The sequence below is a fragment of the Epinephelus moara genome, chromosome 1, assembly GCF_006386435.1.
Source record: "Epinephelus moara isolate mb chromosome 1, YSFRI_EMoa_1.0, whole genome shotgun sequence".
In the NCBI taxonomy this organism is placed as follows: domain Eukaryota; kingdom Metazoa; phylum Chordata; class Actinopteri; order Perciformes; family Serranidae; genus Epinephelus; species Epinephelus moara.
The window spans coordinates 45,477,528-45,498,737 of NC_065506.1; the positions used below are offsets into that span (position 1 = coordinate 45,477,528).

The window sequence follows — 21,210 nt, forward strand, 5'->3', positions numbered from 1 at the left end:
TGGTTATGCGAGAACCAATTGGTAAATTATTTTAAAAAATACATATGACCAATTATTTTGAGATTTTACAATGCAGTGTTAGAAAAAATCCTACTTCCCATGTCTTAGCATTTTAAGACTTTTGAGAGATTGATTCAAGATATTTTATTTCCAATTAAGGCCTTATTTTTAAGCCCAGTTCAGACCACAGATTCATGACAAGACCAGCTGAACCAGACAGCTACTTGCAATGCGCCATTCTTCAACATTCTAAAAACCTGCTGGTTCACACCAATGCAACTAGTTGAGACGGTGTATCATCTCTATGCAACAACTCTCTGTACTTCTGTTCTGATTTCCAGCTTTTCAGACTTAATTTGTGGCTGAATATAATTTGTAGCTTCTTAAAATATGAATGAGGATAGTGATAGTGAGATACTGGCTACAGTTGCATTTGTAGTAGTGATGCAATGGCAACAAAAAGAGCATCATATTAACTGTATTCATAATAAATATGCCACAATTCTATTAAAAACCAGCGCCAATTAATCAGTCAATGAGAATGTGTGTGTGCGTGTGTTTCGGGGCACAGACAGCAAGCAGCAGCAATGACCCACCGTCCGACACCAGCACAACGTAAGGACAGAAACAGAGGCCTCAGTGGGGACAGATCATCTGCCGCAGCAAGCGAACACACCGTCTGCGGTCATTCTGACTTGATGAGTGGACTTCATTACAAGCTGATCGGCTGTAAGAACAGGTGACCAGCCTTACGTTCTAAAACCAGCTACAGGCAATTTGACCAGCGGAGTTGCAGGTGACACCATTAGCCGGCTTGAGTAAAGTACAGGCGGCCAGTTCACACCGCTGCAACTTTTCTCTGTGACGTTCTAGAACGTTCTGAACGTCTAAACTGGGCTTAAGATTAATGATGTTAAAGCCTTTCAAGACTTTTAAGCATCTGCGGAAACAACAGTGATCAGCATGTTTTTGCAGCAGGAAACAACAACTTTTAGGTGCGCGTAACTTATCAAAATTAGTCTTTTTTAATGGTCCAGTGTGTAGGATTTAGTGCCATCTAGTGGAGAGGTTGCAGACTGCAACCAACTGAAATTGAAACTTCTCCCATGTGCCAAGTGTGTGGGAGAACTACAGTGGCGGACACGAAAAATGAAGTCACCCTATCTATTTAGTGTTTCCGTTCTGGGCTACTGTAGAAAAAAACATGGTGGACTCCATGGTAGAGGAACCGCTCAGTATATAGATATAAAAAGCTCATTCTTAGGCAACGAAAACACATCTATTCTTATTTTCAGGTGATTATACACTAATGAAAACATAGTTATTAATATTCTATTGCATTTCTGTCGATATATCCCCCTAAATCAAACAAAATAAACCTTTAAGGAACCTGATGAAAGTCTGACAAAAATGAAAATAAGTATTCTTATATTATAAATGACTTGGTCTACACCACACTAACAAACACCTGCCAAATAACAACAAATGGGATGGATTAGATGCATCAGAGGTTTTGTAACACAGGCAGCTGGCTGAAAACTACGTCCCAAGTCTCTAACAGTGTGTGTGTGTGTGTGTGTGTGTGTGTGTGTGTGTGTGTGTGTGTGTGTGTGTGTGTGAGACTGACAGTCAGTCACACTGAAGGACAGGATGACTGATGACTACCCCCCTCTTCTTGGGCAGGTGAGTCTCCCAGCACTGATAATGAGGCTAAAGAGGAAGGGCTGCCATTAATTTGACTTCACACCTCTACCGCACACAATGATTCGGACTTTGTGTGTTTGTGAGTGTGTGTCCCTGATACTTGTTTTGTAGTCAAACTATGTTTGCCTCAAGGTAAAATATCACAGATGTGGGCACAAAGAAATCCTCAGCAGCAGAGAATTGAAGAGAGCTCTCTGACACTTTTCTTGTTCAGGGTTCCTTTCACAGTTTAATGAAACACACTCACTGTTGCTGAAGATGAGTTTGACATTCTGGGAGAGTTTTCACCAAGGTGAGTTACCTCATACCTCAATAAGCTCAGGGACACTGGCCTTCGCCTCAGTAAACTGTTATCAAGAAGAGCATATATGATGCAGGGTCAGCATCCTCAGTAGAAAACATTTTTTCAAGGGAAAGTCAGCACTTAGTTTTCATGATAGTTTTCTGTTTCATCAATTTGTGTTCAAGGTAACAGAGAGCTGTGAAGACACTTGGACCAAATACTGAAGTCCAGCTCTTCAGCTGTGTGGCAGCGGAACTCACGCCTCACTTCCACTGCATGGTAACACTCAACTCAACTTGACTGACTTTTGGTACCAGGTCCTTTTCTCCATTACATTTTCCACTAACAGAACACCCTAAATGTAGGAGGGATTCTTAGCTGATCACCATATTGACACCTTACCTTCTGTGACGTAATCTTAAACACGACATAGTCTCAGCTTAGCTCCCTTGGAACCTTTACCACAGTGGTACTGAAATGAGGAGCTCTCAACAGGCAGAAGAAAATTAAAACCTGAACTGAACCGACTCCTGTGAGTTGAAGCCTGAATCTGGCCTGTCTGAGATCATCACATAAAATACTGGGCCCAAGCCTGACCAAGCCCGACCTCCCCAGAAAGCACTAGTCGGCGTCAGAGTGACACACAGCGGAGGACCACAGGCCAGAGTGGAACCCCCAAAAGAGAAAGATTGGGAGGACTCGTAGTAGGAGAGAAAGAAAGACAGAGAATTTGTTGTATATGGCCCAAAGTAATTTTGTGTAGTGTGCAATTCAAAATTTCCTTTATGCATGGGATATAACTTGATTTTAACATTCAGTTGACATGAGACCAACTTTAAAAAAGAATATGTCTCCTGGCAGCATCTGCGTTTCGTTTTTTGCTCCTGTTGGTGTCGAAATTGATCTCTGGGATTTCTCTTTTCTGATTTCTCCCTAAACTTGTATAAGTAAGGAACTGGTAGTCTGAGGGACTGGCATCAACATCAGACACTTAACAGCAACACCAATCAGCCGCCTCGAGTCATTTGATGCGTGTCAACTGAGGCCCATTAGCACACACTGGATACACCCAAAAGACAGACCAAGTAGTCAAGGCACAACAGCTTGAATGTGTCGATCCTGGGAGTGAATTTTATAAACTTACTGCTTTCCTAGAGAGTTAAAAGGCAAAGCTCGAAAATAGGACAATGACACATTTGTAAAATAAATTCACTACTACAAATATAAACTTGGAAATGCAAAGTGTCCATGTTGACATATTCAGGGTGGACTTTTCCATTAAAGGTCAAGTGTTCAGGATTAAATGGCATCTAGTGGTTGGAGAGCTGAAACTTCTCCAGAGCATGTATGTTATGATAGCTTTATTGCTAGTTTAATAAATGTCTTGTAGATGTGGGTGTGGTTTGGGCAGGTGGTGGGAGGCAGGGTCAGCCGCTTCTAGCTGCACCTAGGGAGAGAGCTGGAGAGGCCTTTGAGCTGAACAGGCACGCCACAAGGAAGATGCCAGAGGCAAGACATTCTGAAGACGAAAAGAGACTGAGAAAGCGTTTGATGCAGCACCACAAATTATCCATGTACACACACATTTACCCTGAACAACCACGAAGAAGAGTAAGCAGGCCGACTGGTCCGACAGAACAGCCCCTGAGGGGTGTCCAGCAGAGTCGCCCAGTCTGAACGAGCTGGTCGCGAAGAGCGAGAGCGGTGGCCTGGGAGCCACATTCAACCCTCAGATAGGAATGGCTGCACTCACCCAGGGATGTCGAGGTACATTACTCATGTCTAATGCAACATGTAGGGAGAGACACTAAGGTACAGGCTTGCTAGTCTTAGCGAATGAGGTTTCACGAGCCTGGTTTAGCAAAGCAGCGTAAGAAATGTAGGAGAACTACGGTGGCTGATGCAAAAACACAAAAGACCCTGAGTACAGCCACTGTTTGATTTGTCCTTTCTGGGCTACTAGAACTCTGTGGGAGAGGACCTGCTATGTATGTAGATATAAACGGCTCATTCTAAGCTAACAAAAAGTTTGAGGTGATTATTAACTAATGAAAACATAGTAAAGAATATTATATACCATTGCTGCCAAAAGATGCCCCAAAATCGTACACACTGGACCTTCAACTGCAAAGAACAAGTGAAGTTACTGTCGTTTTTGTAGCCCATCAGTAGCATGTATTTTTCAATCACTGAAGGCATCAACTCTAAATGTTGACTGTTGTATTATGCAACAAAAGTTTGTTAAAGCCAACTCTCCTCCGACAGTCGGTCCCCATGTACTTTGTGCGTCCATGCCATTAAACACTATCAAGCTAGCAGGCCCATCACCTGTGATTGATCTTGGAGTGACAATCTTTATTTAGCCTTTGGGGGACTCAGCTCTCCTCCCCCCCGTCAGCCCCCCGCTCTCTTATCTGCTCCGGACTGTTTGTTTTTCGGAGTGCTGAGAAAGAGAACCGATCAATGTTGTGAGTTATGAAATGACAGTGGTGCTGCTAAAGGCAGTCTCTCAAACACTGCCACGGCAGACAGACACTCATTTGCTCCCTTCTCCACCTCCACCACCACCACCACCAGCACCACAGATACACCACATTCATCACCCATCTCTGTCTATTAGCCCTGTAACCACTGTTCTGTCTGCTCGGTCCAACAACTCTGACAGCTGGACTTCAGTGATATAATCCTTCGTTTCTCCTGCATAACAGCCTCAATCATCAGGTAAGTAACTTATTACTTCGTAGTAAAACTTGCAAGGTTATCTCTACAAAGCTACGATCTGCTGGTACACAGATAGTTAAGTCATCCTATGCTCTTTTTATCATCATCTCTGACATTACGGCACCATTTGGTTTGGTTTGATGACATTTTACACACAAATAAATATCTGATGGTCAATTATAAAGCACCAATAAAATGTGAGTAATACAGATGTCAATACTTGTCCATAATTACATCGTATAAAACATCTACTGCAATGTGAGAGTGAAAAACTGCAGCTATAAAGATGGCTGTTAAAATCATATCAAATCAGTAAATGTCATTGAGATCAAGATCTTGATTTTCTGAAGAGTTTACATCTCTAGCACTGCGACATGCGGCTAAGCACAAGCACCAGAGAGAGGGGCCTGCTGTAAAAGTTCAAAAATAATATACCTAAAATCAACTCCAAGGCTGACTTGTTCATACATCGGCTCTTTCGACTGGAGTGTAACGATCCATTGGTCATGATTGATGAATCAATTTGAGTAATAAACAATCCAGTGTCATCAATGCAAAGCAAAAACATCGCTCCATATCAACATCTTTATAAGCCTTTATTTTGAAATTCACATGGCATGTCTATGTCACCACCAAACAGTTCCAGGCCGTGTGTTAAGGGTCTAAGTGGAGTCAACTGCACTTAACTGCTTACAATTATTTATGTGCAGTTTCTTTAAAAAGAAAGGGGTGGCAGCTTCGTCTGTAACTGTGTCAGATCTTGTCTCACATCGATCGCAGGCCCCCAAATTAAATGGAAATCATATCATGGCAGACTTTGTGATATCAGCCAATACTGTACCATTGCCATAAGAATTGATTTAATATTGTATCGTGATATTACTAGTAGGGCTGCCCCCCCGACTAAGAATTTTCCTAGTCGACCAATAGTCGTCAGTTAGGGCCATTAGTCGACTAGTCTCCTGCATGTTTCTGATATGAATGTAATGATTAAATGATATATTTTGGTTTGAGTTGAAGGTGTGAGAAAGAATAGTATCAGTAACATTGTTAACACTGTGCTACATTACAGAGAAATACAAAACCGTACTAATGAACCTTCATTAATATAGGCCTATATTTTATCTCCAAGTGCACGTCACACACTGAGCGAGCCGCCTGTTAATGACGCTGTGGGCTAATGGGCATGTAGCTACTTCCATGTTTCAGATGATACGTCATGTTTGTAGTCGACCAATGAAGATGAGTTTACATATCACCTTGGGTTCGTCCTTCACCTTCTCAAAATGATCCCACACTTTGGATTTCCTGCCCGACATGTTATTAACTAGCCTGTGGAATAACCACAGGTACCAGCCCTGGAAATTAACCTGACGAGGACACTTCCTGTGTCTGTCCTTTCAAATTAAATTCCCACATGGTTCGGTGATATAGGTTCTGATTTATTTTGACAAAGTGCAGCTCCAAATAGGGTTTTTTTTGCAACTAAGCAACCAATGAAATCTTGCCGACTTATGACTTTTCTGGTCGACTATTTTTTGGTCGACTATCAGGGAGCAGACCTAATAACTACTGACTAGCACTGCCTAAAGATAACAATGTGTCCAAATGACACCAAGGTTTTGTTTGTGCTTACAAAACTGTTTACGATGGGAACAGGGCTTCTGGGATGTTGTGTGCGGTCACTGTGCCTGCTATTGTTGTTGCGTACACACGTCTAAACCAACTGCTTGGTAAAACACAAACACTGTGTCATGTTTTCCAATCTAACACATGTTTAATACAAATAAACAAGTGTCAATAGGACAAATTTGGAAATTGTTGGAGGACTCCAATAATGGGTCTAGGCTAGGAGTTTTCTTTATTGAACACAAAGATGATCATCATACTATTTTTCTGATTTACGTCTCAAGAAAATTCAAAATGAGCAAATTTGTCAAAATGTTTAGAGTCTTTTGACACTAGATAATGAATCTAACATTACTTATAACCTCTTAGTTAGAAAAGTGTATTTAGAGGTATTAAATATGATGTCCCAGTTGTATCTGAGAACACACACATAAGTACATCTGCTTTAGCGGACAATTAAATGCAACATTTTGACCACCAGTAGCACTATGGAGTCATGCTGGTCAATTAATTGTGAACATCCCTAATGCAAACACTTTAAAGCTGAAGAAACTGGCTTCAGCTCTGCACTGCATGTGTTCACAGTCTCTCTAGAATTAATACCTTTTCAAAGCCCCGAACATTTTTCACTAAATGTCCTCCACTCAATATATACAACTTTCCGGGCCAGAGAACAACATTTTCAATCACAACACACGTGATGATAGATTAATTTAGTTTTTGTTTTGCTTTTTTTAAGGAGTGATGTTTTTCTTTGCCACAGTAAGCCCACAGAGCATGGATCTGTAGACCTATTCATTCTACAAATTTAAGATTAATTACACTGTTCAGTAACAACAAACTCACCAGACCGTTACATTATATTTTCTACCTTGACTAACTAGAGTGTAGCTGTGCGAGAGGTTCTCAGTTCTAAATTCTGGTCTTCCAGCTGAGTTTTTCCCTTCTCCTTTTCCTGTTTATTTCATCAATCCTACACTCACACAAACCAGAGGAAGAAATACAAAGCCTGACACTTCTGTCTATTCTAATCTATTCTGAGTTACAGAATTCCCTCCTGTGCATCTCTGCCATTGCTTTGACCCAATTTGTCCATTCTCTGTTGGCAAGCCCCCCAATCTGTGTCAGTGTGTGTAGTGTGTGTGCACATGCATGCATTTGATCAGGATTAGATTAAGCACACATTAAAGCCTTGTGAGGCCGAGGTATTGAAGCCTGATCGAAGTCACAAAGATACAGAATTTTGATGTTTTGTTTCCACTATTTACCATATTTACAATTGAAACTGGGTGTTGGAGTGTGATGCGCAAAGAACTGTCCAAATTGAGTAGGACCAGTATAATCAAAGTCACTTTAATTCTATAATTCTTAAGATTTCAGTTCTGGTTGATTTGGTGACACCCACGGTTACAATGGTGATGGCAAGTGCAGTTTAACACTCCAGGTCCTGGTAATCTGGGGGCAGCAAAAACTCTTTGAGCAGTTACTTTGTCAGAAATACAAAAGAGCAACTGGTGTATCTATTTACAAAGCAGCCAAACAAACTCAAGCCCCTTTTACACTGCCGATTTTCGGCGAATGTTGGGCCGTTTTGCCGTCAAGCTGCGTGTGTTTAGACACACAGAGCCGGATTGGCAAGTTGATCCGAGGTGCCCAATTTTCCGCCACGTAAGGGTAGACATATTGGCGGAACCCTTTTATTTAAAAAGAACGAGCCGCCCTTCAGCCACGGGAGGGGCTGTTGATGACTTGTGGGAGGAGCTGTTGATGACGCCGCACGTGCGACCCACTTGATGACGCCGCACGTGCGACCCACTGGCGGTGGATAAACAGGAAACAGCTGATAGCAGGAATNAAGGACTGACCAGCCGCGGCTTCCCTCCCACGTCACTGTTTACGTCACACACTGAGCTACACGTTTTGTTACTTGCTCACGCCCCCCATTGCCCCGAAAAAGGCACATTCTGTATAAACAAAAGTAGATAGGCGGTTTTGTTTTTATACTGCCAATGCTGACGGAAGACTGATTGGGCTTTCCTGCAAATTTGCACAATTCCTATCTAAAAAGGGCTTCACATTATTTTAAAAGTGACTAATCATATTTCATGCTGCAGCTCATGGTGGGTGCTCCTTGTTGTTCCATCACCCTCTGTAATATAAAACTCATCTACTGTCAAGAAGTTGCTCAAAGTCGTTTAGTTTGGGCATTTTGGATGCGTAAACCTCAGTTTTACATTTACGTTTCCTGTGACTGCTAGAAAGGTAAATACTGAATCTATATTCACTGAAAAGCTGTTCCTGAAAAAATGTTTAAAACCGTACAAAAGACGAGCACATCCCAACATCCAATGGCACGGGTGCAGGACCAAAGAAATGTCTGGCAACGTAAGCATGCTCACACTGTAATGCATTCTGCTGCTGGTGAGCAGCAACTGCGACATACCAAGATGTGCGTGTGTGAGTGTGTGACGACCACTTGACCAGATAATTTTGTAATATGATTTTTACATATGTGGGATATAAAATGTGTACATGCTGGTATTTTCCCCTTATAAATTTATCAAAACCAGCTCTGGTACAATATCAGGGTACACATGTACCTATATGTATATTTTCTTGGTTTATTTTTATGATGAATATGGGCAACAGGTGTGGCATGTCACATGACTGGCTCAGGCTCTATGGGTATTTAAGATGGCGACTTCCTGTCATTTATTAGAAGTCTGAGGAAGAGCTGTGGGCTCAAAACATCACTCTGCATTGGTGTGTGGACTTATTTTCTACTTTGCTGAAAAAATGTTTGACATGTCAAATTCTGTTTTTCACTAATTTAAAGCAAGTTAATATTTCTGAGTGGTTGGAGAAGAGGGAAACAGAAAAGTTATGTCTCTGGGAGCAAAAACTAAAGTGTTATATTTTTGAACGGTGTAAGTTGACGTCTGTTGTTGATTCTCATTTTTCATGAGTTGAAATAAAAGATCTAACACTTTTTCTATGCACACAAAATGCTTAGCACTGTTGCCATTGTTAGCACTGTTCACTCTGTTAACACTGTTAGCTGCTAGCCGCCAGCTCAGCCACTTCCATGTTGAGAACCGTGTGCAGGCAATTCCGGTTTTGAATCTGAATCAAAGATAATATCTGAATGCTGCATTCAGCTTCTTCAAGTTGGAAACTCAAATACATGTTGTCCACCTTAAAAAATAAGCATTTACAAAAAGTGATGTTTAATTCCTTTTTCATGCCTAAAGACGAATAAAAACACAAATGACAAAATCCTGACTGATGTAGTTATAATTCATGGATGAAAGGGTTAAAAACTCAATTCAATGATGTGGGCAACTCAGTAAGAATTGTGATAAGGAAAGTGGTTTATATGATGTACACTGAAAAACAAGGCATCGGAAGTAAAAAAAAGAAAAAGAATTACATACGTGACATCTCCAGTTTCTCCCTGTGGTAATAAGACACCACCTGGCGATAAGACAAACCCATTCAAGTCTAATACAGCCTCAAACCATTTACACTGGCCAGAATGTCTCCCCCTGTGACAACAGAGGGCAGCTTTTTAGGTTCCGGCCACTCTGAGAAATGTCTGCCATCGGCGCCATGATGAGAAGTGACTGGAGGATTCTTAGATTTATTAGCACTCTGTGAGCCAGTGTCATCAGAGATTACGCCCCCTATCCTTCACCGCTCCACCGGCACGTCAACCACCGAATTTCAATTTCCCTAGTGAGAGGATGGGAAGGCTCTGGCTGGCGACCCCTGCTCGTGACCCTGGGGTTTCACGATGGATGGGGGAGGTGGAGGGGGGACAGATACGGGATGCTCATGAATTAGGGATGACTTCAGCGGTGCGTTCAACTTTGGCCGTCCCGCCTGTATCGCCACAGAGAATCTCCCTGATAAATGGGCATCAAGGGGAAGGAAGACTGCTCTTCCTGGTTAGGTATTCAGAGGAGCTCATGGTCGAGTTTAGCCCCCGTTTAGGCCATGTTTAAAACATGCGTCACTGCTGCTGGCACCTTGGATTCAGCAGCTCATTGGCTGCTTACGGACCAGCTCTAAGATTAAGGTGAGCATCTACAGTTTGTGTATATGCATGAATTGTTCAAAGAGTTCAAAGACTGTTGGAGGTATTTTCACACAACACATGAGCAAACTTAGTTGCCTTAAAATCAGCCAAAACTGTAGATGTATCTGCAGAAATATTTGCAGAGATCTACTGAAACTGAATTTGAAGAATTACTTTTGAAGCTGTCATTGACTCTTTCACTTGACACGCTATAAAGACTAACATTAATACTGGTTGCACTCCATTAAGGTAGTCGTCAGGGTGCTAATTGAGCACACTGGTTTGGCTGGTTCGACTGACATGAAAACTGGGCCATCATTAATGTTATTACTTACTGCTATGACAAGTAAAATGTCTTCTGTGTGTGTCGATGTATTGAACTCTGGGTTTGTAGTGTGACCAACTTTCCACTATGTGCATGATGTGTCACAAACCTGTCATACACATCCCCTGTTCCAACCCAATCATTCATGCACCTGTGCTATTTTATTCCTGCCCACTTAATACTCCAATAATGTCATAAAAAGCCAACAGGGTATAAACAACTGGGAGGTGCTTTGACTTTGACCTGAGCTGTTCACACTACTTGCACCAAAAATGAGTTTAAACGAGGTCTTGTAACCCAAACAAATCCATGGACAGTGGTGTAGTGGAGGGTATAATCAGGTATATGGGGTGTACCTCTTTTTCTGTCTGTTTACAGCATACCCCCCTATTAGCCAAAAAGCCATTGGAACATATAGGACAGTATACCCACTTCCTCCTTGGTAATCAACCCATCTTTTCATTCATTCATTTTCCATAACTGCTTATCTTGCTAGGGGTCGCAGGGGCTGGAGCCTATCCCAGCTGACATTGGGCGAGAGGCAGGGTTCACCCTGGACAGGTCGCCACACTATCACAGGGCTGACACATAGAGACAGGCAACCATTCACGCTCACATTCACACCTATGGACAATATAGAGTCACCAGAGTCGCCTATTAATGTAACCTGCATGTCTTTGGACTGCGGGAGGAAGCTGGAGAACATGCACACCCTCTTGCTGTGTGGCAACAATGCTAACCACTGTACCACCATGCCGCCATGTGCCATGTCATCCCATCTACCTCGTAGTAAACCCAGCTTTTCAACTACCACAACACCACTGTACATGGAGCTGGCTGAACCCTCACATAGTGTTGCTTTCGTCAAGGAAAAGTATGACTAAATATCGTCGTCAACGAACCTTCATCACGTGACGAAAACGAGACGAGACGCAACGTAAATGGTGGTCATGTGACGATAACTACAATTAACTATACTATAATGCTGGCAGGGCAGGGTGCACGTCGGGGTTCTATTCCCCTGTCCGGAGTTATTTTCCCAGTATTCACCGGCTCATTATACATTATCCCTTACTTATAACACCTGTGAGCAGAGTGATTTTACTGTTACAAGTCCCAGTGATGTTATACTCTATATCAGCACTCACGGAATGCCTCTCGTCCAATCAAATTACTCGGTCGGAACTAACTGTTGTATAAATAAATATATATTTAGCTCTAACTATAGGAGCTAATTTAGAAAAGAAAATTTTGGTTTGGTTATACTATACTAGGTACTTATACTATATTGACTGGGTATAATAGAATTGCATTACTAAAAAGAGACTAAAATACAATTTTCATTGACTAAAACTAGACTAAAATATCATCAGTTTTCGTCAACTAAAACGAGACGAAAATAGTCAGGGATTATTCTGACTAAAATAAGACTAAAATGCTCAGACTTTTAGTTGACTGAAACTTGACTAGACAAAAAGAGTATGAACGTGACTAAAACTAATAAAAACTAAAATGACAGTTTAACACAAAGACTAGACTAAAACTAAAATTAAAACAGGCCGCCAAAAACAACACTACCCTCACATGCATGTTCAGTATAATGGTGTGTCGTGAAAGTCTATTGATGTTGAGATCTAGTAGTGGTCTCCCGACGTTAACAAGGATCAGGAATGGAAGACCAACGTATTGTCACAGTCTGTGGACACCCAGAGCTCTACCACTTAACATCTACTGTACAGAGACAGCACAAACAAGGAGAGGGCTCGTTGAAAAGTGAGTGAAGCCGTCGGACTACATTGCAAGTTCTGAAAATATGTCTTGTTACTGGTGTAAGCCATTTTGTTGAGTTGCTTCTAAGCGAAATGCTCAGAGTTATTTATGTTGGTCTTTTCTATTGTGGGAGGTAAACAACAGAAGGAGTGAGGCAGTAATGTGCTGCTGTGAACAATATGAAAAACAAAAGACAGCCTACATGTTTACTGTGCTCACATCATTTGATTGCAGCTATTGGTTGCACCTCACTACAAACCAAGTTAGCCTTTAGCTGCCTTAGTTAGCACAACTTTTAGCACAGCTGTTAGGGGCAAATCTGTGCCAGGTGCAAAACACTCCAAACCCACTCCCTGGTTGTATTCACATGAGTAAAGCAAGGCGACATTTTGCTCTATGTTCAGTGTGAACACAGCTTAAAGGATAACTTCGGTATTTTTCAACCTGGGCCCTATTTCCCCATGTGTATGTGTGCGTGTGCGTATGATTCATAGGTACAACTCGTTCTAAAATTGGTTCAGTATTGAGGGAGGCGGATGCATCCGGGAGCCGCGAAACGAGCTAAAACGGTAGATATGGGGGCAAACAAGGAGCGCATTAAAAGTTTGCGTATTAAAAGTGCTTTTTTTCGCCACTGACCGGTTCAGATCGCCAGTGCTATCTCTGTAAATAGCATACTAAGTGTTTCCCTTACCTCTGGGCTGTGACGTCATCTCGCAAGAGCTTTGCTTGTTGGCGGAAGAAAACAGAGGAGCCATGCAGAGCGCTGCTCAGAGTGGCGCTGGTTGTCCCGGAGTACAGCTGAGAGTTTTACTGCATCGATTGAAAACAATGGTTCGTGTTTGTGCTTATCCGAATTGTAAGAACTGATGTCGCGCCACACCCCGTACAGCTTTCATAGGCTGCCTTTGTCGGACAGCGAGATGCTGAAGTTGTGGCTAGTTGTGCTACAAATGGATGCTAACACTCCTGTCCAGACACTGCGCCTTGCAGACCATCAGGTCTGCAGTGCTCACTTCTCCCAAGATGACTACTGCCAGCCGAAGAAGAGAAGACATCCAATCCCGAAACACCTCTTCCTCAAGAAAACGGCTGTCCCACGAGTAGAGAGAGCTACAGACACAGTGGAGCAAAGCTCTCGCGAGATGACGTCACACAGCCCAGAGGTAAGGGAAACGCTTACTATGCTATTTGCAGAGATAGCACTGGTGATCTGAACCAGTCAGTGGCGAAAAAAAGCACTTTTAATGCGCAAACTTATACGGGATGCATTTGCCCCCGTTACCGTTTTAGCTCGTTTCGCGGCTCCCGGCTGCATCCGCCTCCCTATGAATCATACGCACACATACACATGGGGGAATAGGGCCCAGGTTGAAAAATACCAAAGTTATCCTTTAAGAGATTCGATTCATTATTATCATACATCAAAACAGAAAATTACTAATGGATGACATGTTCTGTATGAACTGATGTTGTTTTCTTTGAATTTGTGGAAATCACACAGGAGCATTTTGGGACAGAGTGAAACTCCTGAAATTAATTCAGCTGACACTTGTGTTTAACGTTGGAATTGAACTTACATCACTTGTTTCAACTACTGATTTTACAAGGTTTTAGGATTGAACGGCTTGTCTAAATGAGTACTGACCATCCACTCTGAGATGATGATGTCCACCTTCTCCACAGGGAGCTCGATGTCTTCTATGCGGCCTTTGATCAGGGTGATCTTGTCCTCCAGCTGGTTGGACCTGTGGTAAACATGCAAGATGATTTTCAGTCAGATATTCATTCTCCTTTTAGCACTGGTCTGGTTTCTATTGACTAAGTGCTCTGCAAAATTTATTGACTGGTCGTCAACTTTGCCTGCCTGTTGTCTGGTTGACAGCGGTGAAAGTGAACCAAAACGGACACATTGTGGATTGTAACACCAAAGCGATGAGCTGAAAGATGCTGAAAATGCTCTGTGGAGTTGTGCCATTCAGCCACAGTCACATTAACTATCAACAGACTTTACAAAATGGATGACGTACACATGGAGATACTGTACATCCACACCGCAGCAATCAATTTCCATACATATTTGGGCCATTTTTCAAACTTGTCAAGTACAGTATATTTCCAGTCTTTGCGGGGCCATGCAGGCGGTGTGAAAGGGGGAAACTGTAACTGTGGGCCTGCAGAGGTGTCAGGCTCAGGTAGGAACGGAAAGATCAGTGCTGCTGTTTAAATGATCCTTCCTTTCAGACCGACCAGTCTGGGTATCAATCTCTGTGAATATTCCATTATCATGACAGCTAATGTTACCGAGGACAGAACAATTACTCACAGCGGCCCAGAGTGCATTTCTGTGGCAGCGATCCTTATCTTGAACTGTCTCTCCCCTCTCTGCTTCTCTGCTACCGCTGCTATCACCTCCTCCCAGGATCCAACAGCCCCCTACCCCCACCCCCACCCCTCACCCACAACCCCCCACCTCCTACACCTTTCACAAGAGGGAAACACTGTAATCTCATTATTGGGGTAATTTAGAGGACAATGTCAGGACTCTAGGGAGAGAGTCAGTATCTGTGTGGCTTTGTGTGTGTGTGTGTGTGTGTGCGTGTGTGTGTGTGTGTGTGTGTGTGTGTGTGTGTGTGTGTGTGTGTGTGTGTGTGTGTGTGTGTGTGTGCTGGAGTAAGGGAGTGAGTGAGACAGAGACAGAGAAAGAGAGAAAGGTTGTACGTTTCATCACAGGAAAACCAGTGTGCAAATAATTGCTGTCCTTTGCTGGTGAATATATACTTTGTCATACAAACTAGTTTTTTCTTCATAATTCAGATATTTTTTGTTTTTTGTCAAAGGATACAAAATTTCCAACATCCATTCTTAAGATTTTCGAAAACCAATATATCGATGTCTGGTGTGGCACATTCACACAGAAGAAGCAAAAACTGTATGTTACTGAATTTTACTGACATTATCCCGCAGATGTGATGCTCACAGTCATGTGTACCTCCACTTGACACACCACAGAAACACTACATAACACCACTAGTGGGGATTATCTATTTTACACATCCTATCATCTTATCAGATTTCGCTCTTCTGATTGCTCTGAGCTTGTATTTTCTGTGAATAGGTTTCCATGCTGTGTAGCGGGATGAGCCTCCTGCTTAAATGCTTGCAAAACCTTTATTTATAGTTACCAACACAGCCTCCATAAAATAAATTCTTGAGGCAGAAACAAGGCGCAGAGAAAAACAAAAAACTAAATAGGACCCCAAATCATCGAGGTGCTGGCTTGCACAGGATTAATATTATCACGCTACCTCTGTGCTGGCGAAATATGGCAGATTTGCACTGAATTACAAGCACAGATGACCTCCGCAACTATTACAAATTACCAGAGTTCTTCAGGTTATACTAGTCCTATGCAAAACAGGACTAAAGAATTTATCTTTTATTTATTTTATTACCTTAACAGAAAATGTTAAATAAATTCAAATAAAAATAATGAAAGGAATAAACAGCTAAATGATATTTATTTTTCATGAAAAAATTTAAATGTTTTATTTTATTATTGTTATTATATTGCTATTAAATTATTATTTTACTTTATCATAGTTTTGGGAAAATGAACGACCTAAACTTAAATACAAATGTTTGAACTAGGGCTGGGAAAATATCAGTTTTTAACTACAAGATTATTGTGGCCTCAAGCGTTCACAGTAACGATAGTAATGTGACGAAAAAATTGACCAAAAAAAAAATGCTAATAGTCAAAATCATCTTTAATTTAGTTTATCTTGTGCTTTGTCAATTTTGTGGCGAATGAACTACACTTAAAATACAAGTGTACGAAGGAAAAGAGATTGAGTCTGTAACATAACCCTACAAAAAGAAAAATTTTACTTAATGGATGGCGAAAAGGCAACTACGTGACGTTCAGGGAAAGAGACAAAGAAATGTAAATGATTTATGAGAGCCGCTGGATTATTTAAATGATATTATCATATGTTATTAATATTATATTAATATTTCAGTTTCAAATATTATGGTTATCATCAGTACTGGTACATCACAACACTCTGTGCTAGGTTGTCCTGGCATCATATACATTTTTTCTACCCAAACTGTATGCAGGTTTTTTAAACGTGGGAAAATAGATTGCTTTCCCACTGCCTGTAGACTAGAGTCACGTTCACAGCTCTGCAGACAGTAGACGAGCAGGCCTTTCACGTTCAGCGTCAGGAACAGGCCGGAAAACAGGTGAGTAAAGAGCAGAAAGCAACATGGAGGCCAGTGAAAATGTTACGGTGGTTACATCTTTTTTATATCTCTTTCTTATTCAAACTCTCTCTCAAACTGGGTGTCGCCTAATTCTGAACAATGTTAAAATGCCGTCAGGGAGGAGATGGGCGGTATCTTGTTGCAACCTCTCATTGTATCACGCGGGCAAAGGGGCTAAAATCAGTGTCGAATTTCCATTGGAGCAGATGTGAAGCCAATCAGAGCTGGGACTGTGACAACTGCAGAGTCATTTGTCCCGGGAGTGAATGTCAGTCATAACCTTTCTGTTTAAACACAAAAGATGTTTGTGGGTGTTAGTGGGTGTTTTGTGCTGTGGAGAAGAGGCTATAGTGTGTGCATTCTTCAATCAAAGTCAAAAATCAGCTGATAAACGTCCAAACTGATTATCTGTCCATCTTTAGTTCACCTTAAAAAGCTGAATTTTACCCCTCTACCTAAAATGTCCAGGGTTTTTTTTTCCAATTTGTTGTCACAATTCAAAGCCTTCTATTGGATAATCCATCAATTCCAGCCATTAAAAAAAAAAAAAAAACGTATTTAGACATTATCCATTAAGGAAGTGACTGTGAAGGAAGGAAGTCACATCCAGCTTTTCATTTAAACTTCGGCGACGGAGTGGAGACAGGAGATGGATGCTCCTGCCCAACCAACAGGAGCCACTTTAATTACAATCCTGATATTAACATCAAGAGAGAAAGTGGCGGACACACAAAGGCCACACACACACACACACACACACACACACACACACACACACACACACAGAAGGAGCTTTAAAATCACAACCCAACCAAACAGTAGATTTAAGGGGAGCCAAGGGCAAAAGTCAGCGTGTGTTGCTGTATTTAGGTGTGTGCTTGTGTGTGTGCATGTGTGAGTGTGTAGGAGTGGGGGCAGGGGACGGGGCCACACATATTTCTTTAGCTGAATCTTCACCGCTGGCGAACCTGCGACGCAGCCTGCATGCCAGCACACACTCCAACAGCGAGTCAGTGGGCTGTAAAATTAAAACGTCCTTTTCCTTCAGCAAACCCCGTTGTTTTGCTTATACGACACTCTCTTACATAACGGTAATAATAGCAGTCATAACGGCCCCTAACTCAAAAATGCATTTTAGAGGCAGGGGTGTGATGGAGGAAGTGGTGGGTTGCAGGTAGACGCAGGGACAGTGGAGGCTCTGGTGGAGGTTAAATGACTCCACTGTGGAGAGCCAGCTGCTGGAACACTGGAAACACACAGCACCTGAAATTGGACTGAGGGGCTGTATTAAAAGGTGCCAACAGGGGGTCATCTACATGTTTGTGTGTGTGTGTGTGTGTGTGTGTGTGTGTGTGTGTGTGTGACTGCAGGCCTCGGACTGTAGCCACTGCAGGGAAGAAGAGGCGAGGGGTGAATGAGTCAGAACGCAGGTGTAAATTATGTGCATTATGGCCACGCGACTGACAGCAGCTCTATTGAAGTCAACCAGCTGCAACAAATGAAAAGGTGGCTGGAGGTCACACAGACCTCTACTCCCACAATCCTCTGCTGCACACAACAGGGAAGAAGATGCATCTACTCCGGCTCGCGAAGGACCACTATGACGTGCAAGGGGAGGGTCACATAACTGACAGGGACAGCCAAGCTAGCAGTACCGCTACTGAGCTAATGTGCTAGCATGTTGACTGCAGACTGAAAGAGTTTTAAAACTGTATTTTTCAAGGCTACGTGCAATAAAAAATGAAATTCCATCAACCTCCAATAAATCTAGGTGCAGGCAGATTTATATACATATCTGAAAAAAGTGACTGGCTGCAGTTTGTTCGTCTCACCTGACTATGTCCATGGCCTGATAGATGATTTCTGATTGGTCGACTGCTATGACCTTCTTGGCCCCTGCTCTGGCAGCGAACATGGACAATATGCCGGTCCCACAGCCCACATCGAGCACCACCTGCAGGGGGAGAGGGGAAAGAGGTTAGGGTTGGGGTGAGGAGCAAGTAATGACCACTGAAAAATAAGGTGCTTGAAAATGTGCTCCAAATAATGTGAAAATTAATTCAGGCAGGTTTGTTAGGATAAAACTAAACTGTTGGCTTTAGACACATCTTTCACAGTTGGGTTTTACAGTTATTGAGAAGTTGTCAAAGTACCCTTTATGAAAAAATAGCTTTTGACCAAATGATATGATTTAAAGATATATTATACTGCATTGTATATCCTTTATAAATCTACCAAAGCATGATATCTCAGCCTTCATCAGACCCTAAGAGCTACACCTAAACTTCATTTCCTTTTGGATCTTTACTTTACCTTTTAATGTCTTTTAAAAATACATTTTTAAAAATACTTTTTCCAAGTTTTGATCCTGTGTCCCTGTGTTCATTGATCATTTATCTCGTTAAATGCCAAATTTTCTTGTGACCATATTCTCATGGTTTCATGTGACAAATTGATTGAAATATGAGTAAAAAAATGAGTAAACAATGTGGCGGAGGTCTAATTCATTCATCTGTGTGTGTGCAGTCAACAGTCTGCTCTGCAGCAGACTCCCCTGTAGATCTGTACTGCACTAAACTCTAAGTCCGCCCACTTTTTAGTGGTCCAATCAAATACAAAGGATTTAACCTAAATCCTTATTATAACTGTGCATTGCTCAAATATTCCATTTCACTGGGAGATACTTAACAGTACAGAGACTAAAGATGCTTCCACATAGTGTTTTTTTCTCAGCGCTAGCATCTTTTCTCAATTGTTCCCAATGAGGAGTGAGCGCATGCAGCCACCTGGAGAAAAAGCACTGCGCCTAGTAAGGCTGTGCAATTAATCGTCTGGTGATCGTGATTACGATTTTGAGGTCAAACGATTTCAAAATTAATGAAATTGAGGGAAACGATGTTTGGTCACGGACGCCTGGAGATGTTATTTTGTCTTCTACAGAGGCCGCGCATGCACAATACCGCCCCCTCCCCTCCTTCCCTCTATTCACTCCACGAGCCAGCCAAGTAGTTGAGCTATGAATAATGAGACGGGTGGACGCGGACGATTTCAAAAACAGCGTGCGAAAGATGGCAGAGGGACAGCGAGAGAGGTTCGTCGACAAGAGAGGGAGAAAAAGTTCGCTAGTGTGGGAACATTTAGGATTCTCAGAATCCGATGAAGACCAAAAACATATAATGTGCAGGGTGTGCTTCAAGGTGCTGTGTTGTGCTACGGCCAATTCAAGTGCTGGAATTTGTTATTTACGTGACAACACCTGAACGCAACACAGGCTCCGCTCCATTGACTGTGTGCACAGTGCCATGCTGCGGGTTCGGGCCGGGCTCGATTATAAATGTCTCAGACTCAGGTCGGGTTCCATCAGGAAAGTGCTTCCACACCTGTACTAACATCTAGAAGTCAGGTCATCCAAATCAGTGGTCTGTACGCTTGTGCCAAGTCCTCAGCATCTCCACAGATCAAACTGCTCCTGAACGCTCTGGTTCACCAAGTAACTTTTTTCACTCCAGCCACTGTTATTGAGTCACTTCTATTTCAGGTTCCCATAGGTTACAGTTAATTTGTTCATCTTCACCCCCGACTGGTGTTAAATGGCTGAGGCACAGCTGCAGTGACGATACACGCCTCTATATGTAACACTGTGTTTATGTGTGTCTCTATTTAAGGCGACTTTAACGTCCCTGTAAGCATCCTGCTGCCTTTATGGGTTCACAGAGGGTCGCCAACACACTGCTGACACAACACAACGCACAACCTCTCACTGCTTTCTCCATCTTTCTGTACTGCCACACCCCCCTAACAATACTGGAACAAGAATAGCCTGTTTTGTTCTCTATCTCGCACTTCCTGTAGAAGGTGACACTTCCCTCTCTGCCGAGTGTTTCGCTGTGACAGGGATAATGTACGTCCCCATCAACAAAACCTGCCTCCCTCCTCTACAGCCTCATCCCAGCACTAACCAGCAGCCGCCTGTATAATGGATGGTCATGATACAGGCCACTGCTTCCTGCAACTAAAGGCAATGGAAAAGAGAGAGAGGTGGGGGCGAGTTGGAAGGGATTTTTTTTTTTGATGGAGGGGGGGTGTTATGGGTTTGGTGGTGGATTGCATGTGTCTGTTATCAGCACTCTGCAGTCGACGGTCAAGGCACTAATAAAATCACACTGTGTTTTAAATCAGATACCATCGCCTTATTAATGTCTTTCCTGCAAAATGCACGCGCCTGTTCCTGTTAATAGATTTGGCTGTACACTACACCAGCTGCCCCGCACGTACAGCATACACACATTAAAATCTGTTCGGATTTGTTCAGTCGGCTCACCTTGTCTCTGAACATGTCAGGGTTGCGGTACATGAAGTCGCGGTAACTCTCCGTGCGCACTTTATCCTGTGGAGAGAATAATCAAACATTAAGAAATATACACAGAAACA

At 42.4% G+C, this 21,210-nt stretch overlaps 2 protein-coding genes across 2 annotated transcripts in view; one reads left to right on the forward strand and one right to left on the reverse strand.

The window, feature by feature from the left end:
• txlng (taxilin gamma) overlaps positions 1-21,210 on the forward strand; it is a 765,700-nt gene that overhangs the window by 325,732 nt on the left and 418,758 nt on the right. The gene's annotated exons all lie outside the window — the stretch shown is intronic.
• prmt3 (protein arginine methyltransferase 3) overlaps positions 1-21,210 on the reverse strand; it is an 88,297-nt gene that overhangs the window by 56,922 nt on the left and 10,165 nt on the right. Inside the window, exons 8-10 of the mRNA XM_050052750.1 lie at positions 21,101-21,166; positions 18,612-18,733; positions 14,159-14,258 (exon numbers count right to left, since the gene is read on the reverse strand). Coding sequence (XP_049908707.1) covers positions 14,159-14,258; positions 18,612-18,733; positions 21,101-21,166 — 288 coding nt within the window. The remainder of the gene's footprint in view (positions 1-14,158; positions 14,259-18,611; positions 18,734-21,100; positions 21,167-21,210) is intronic.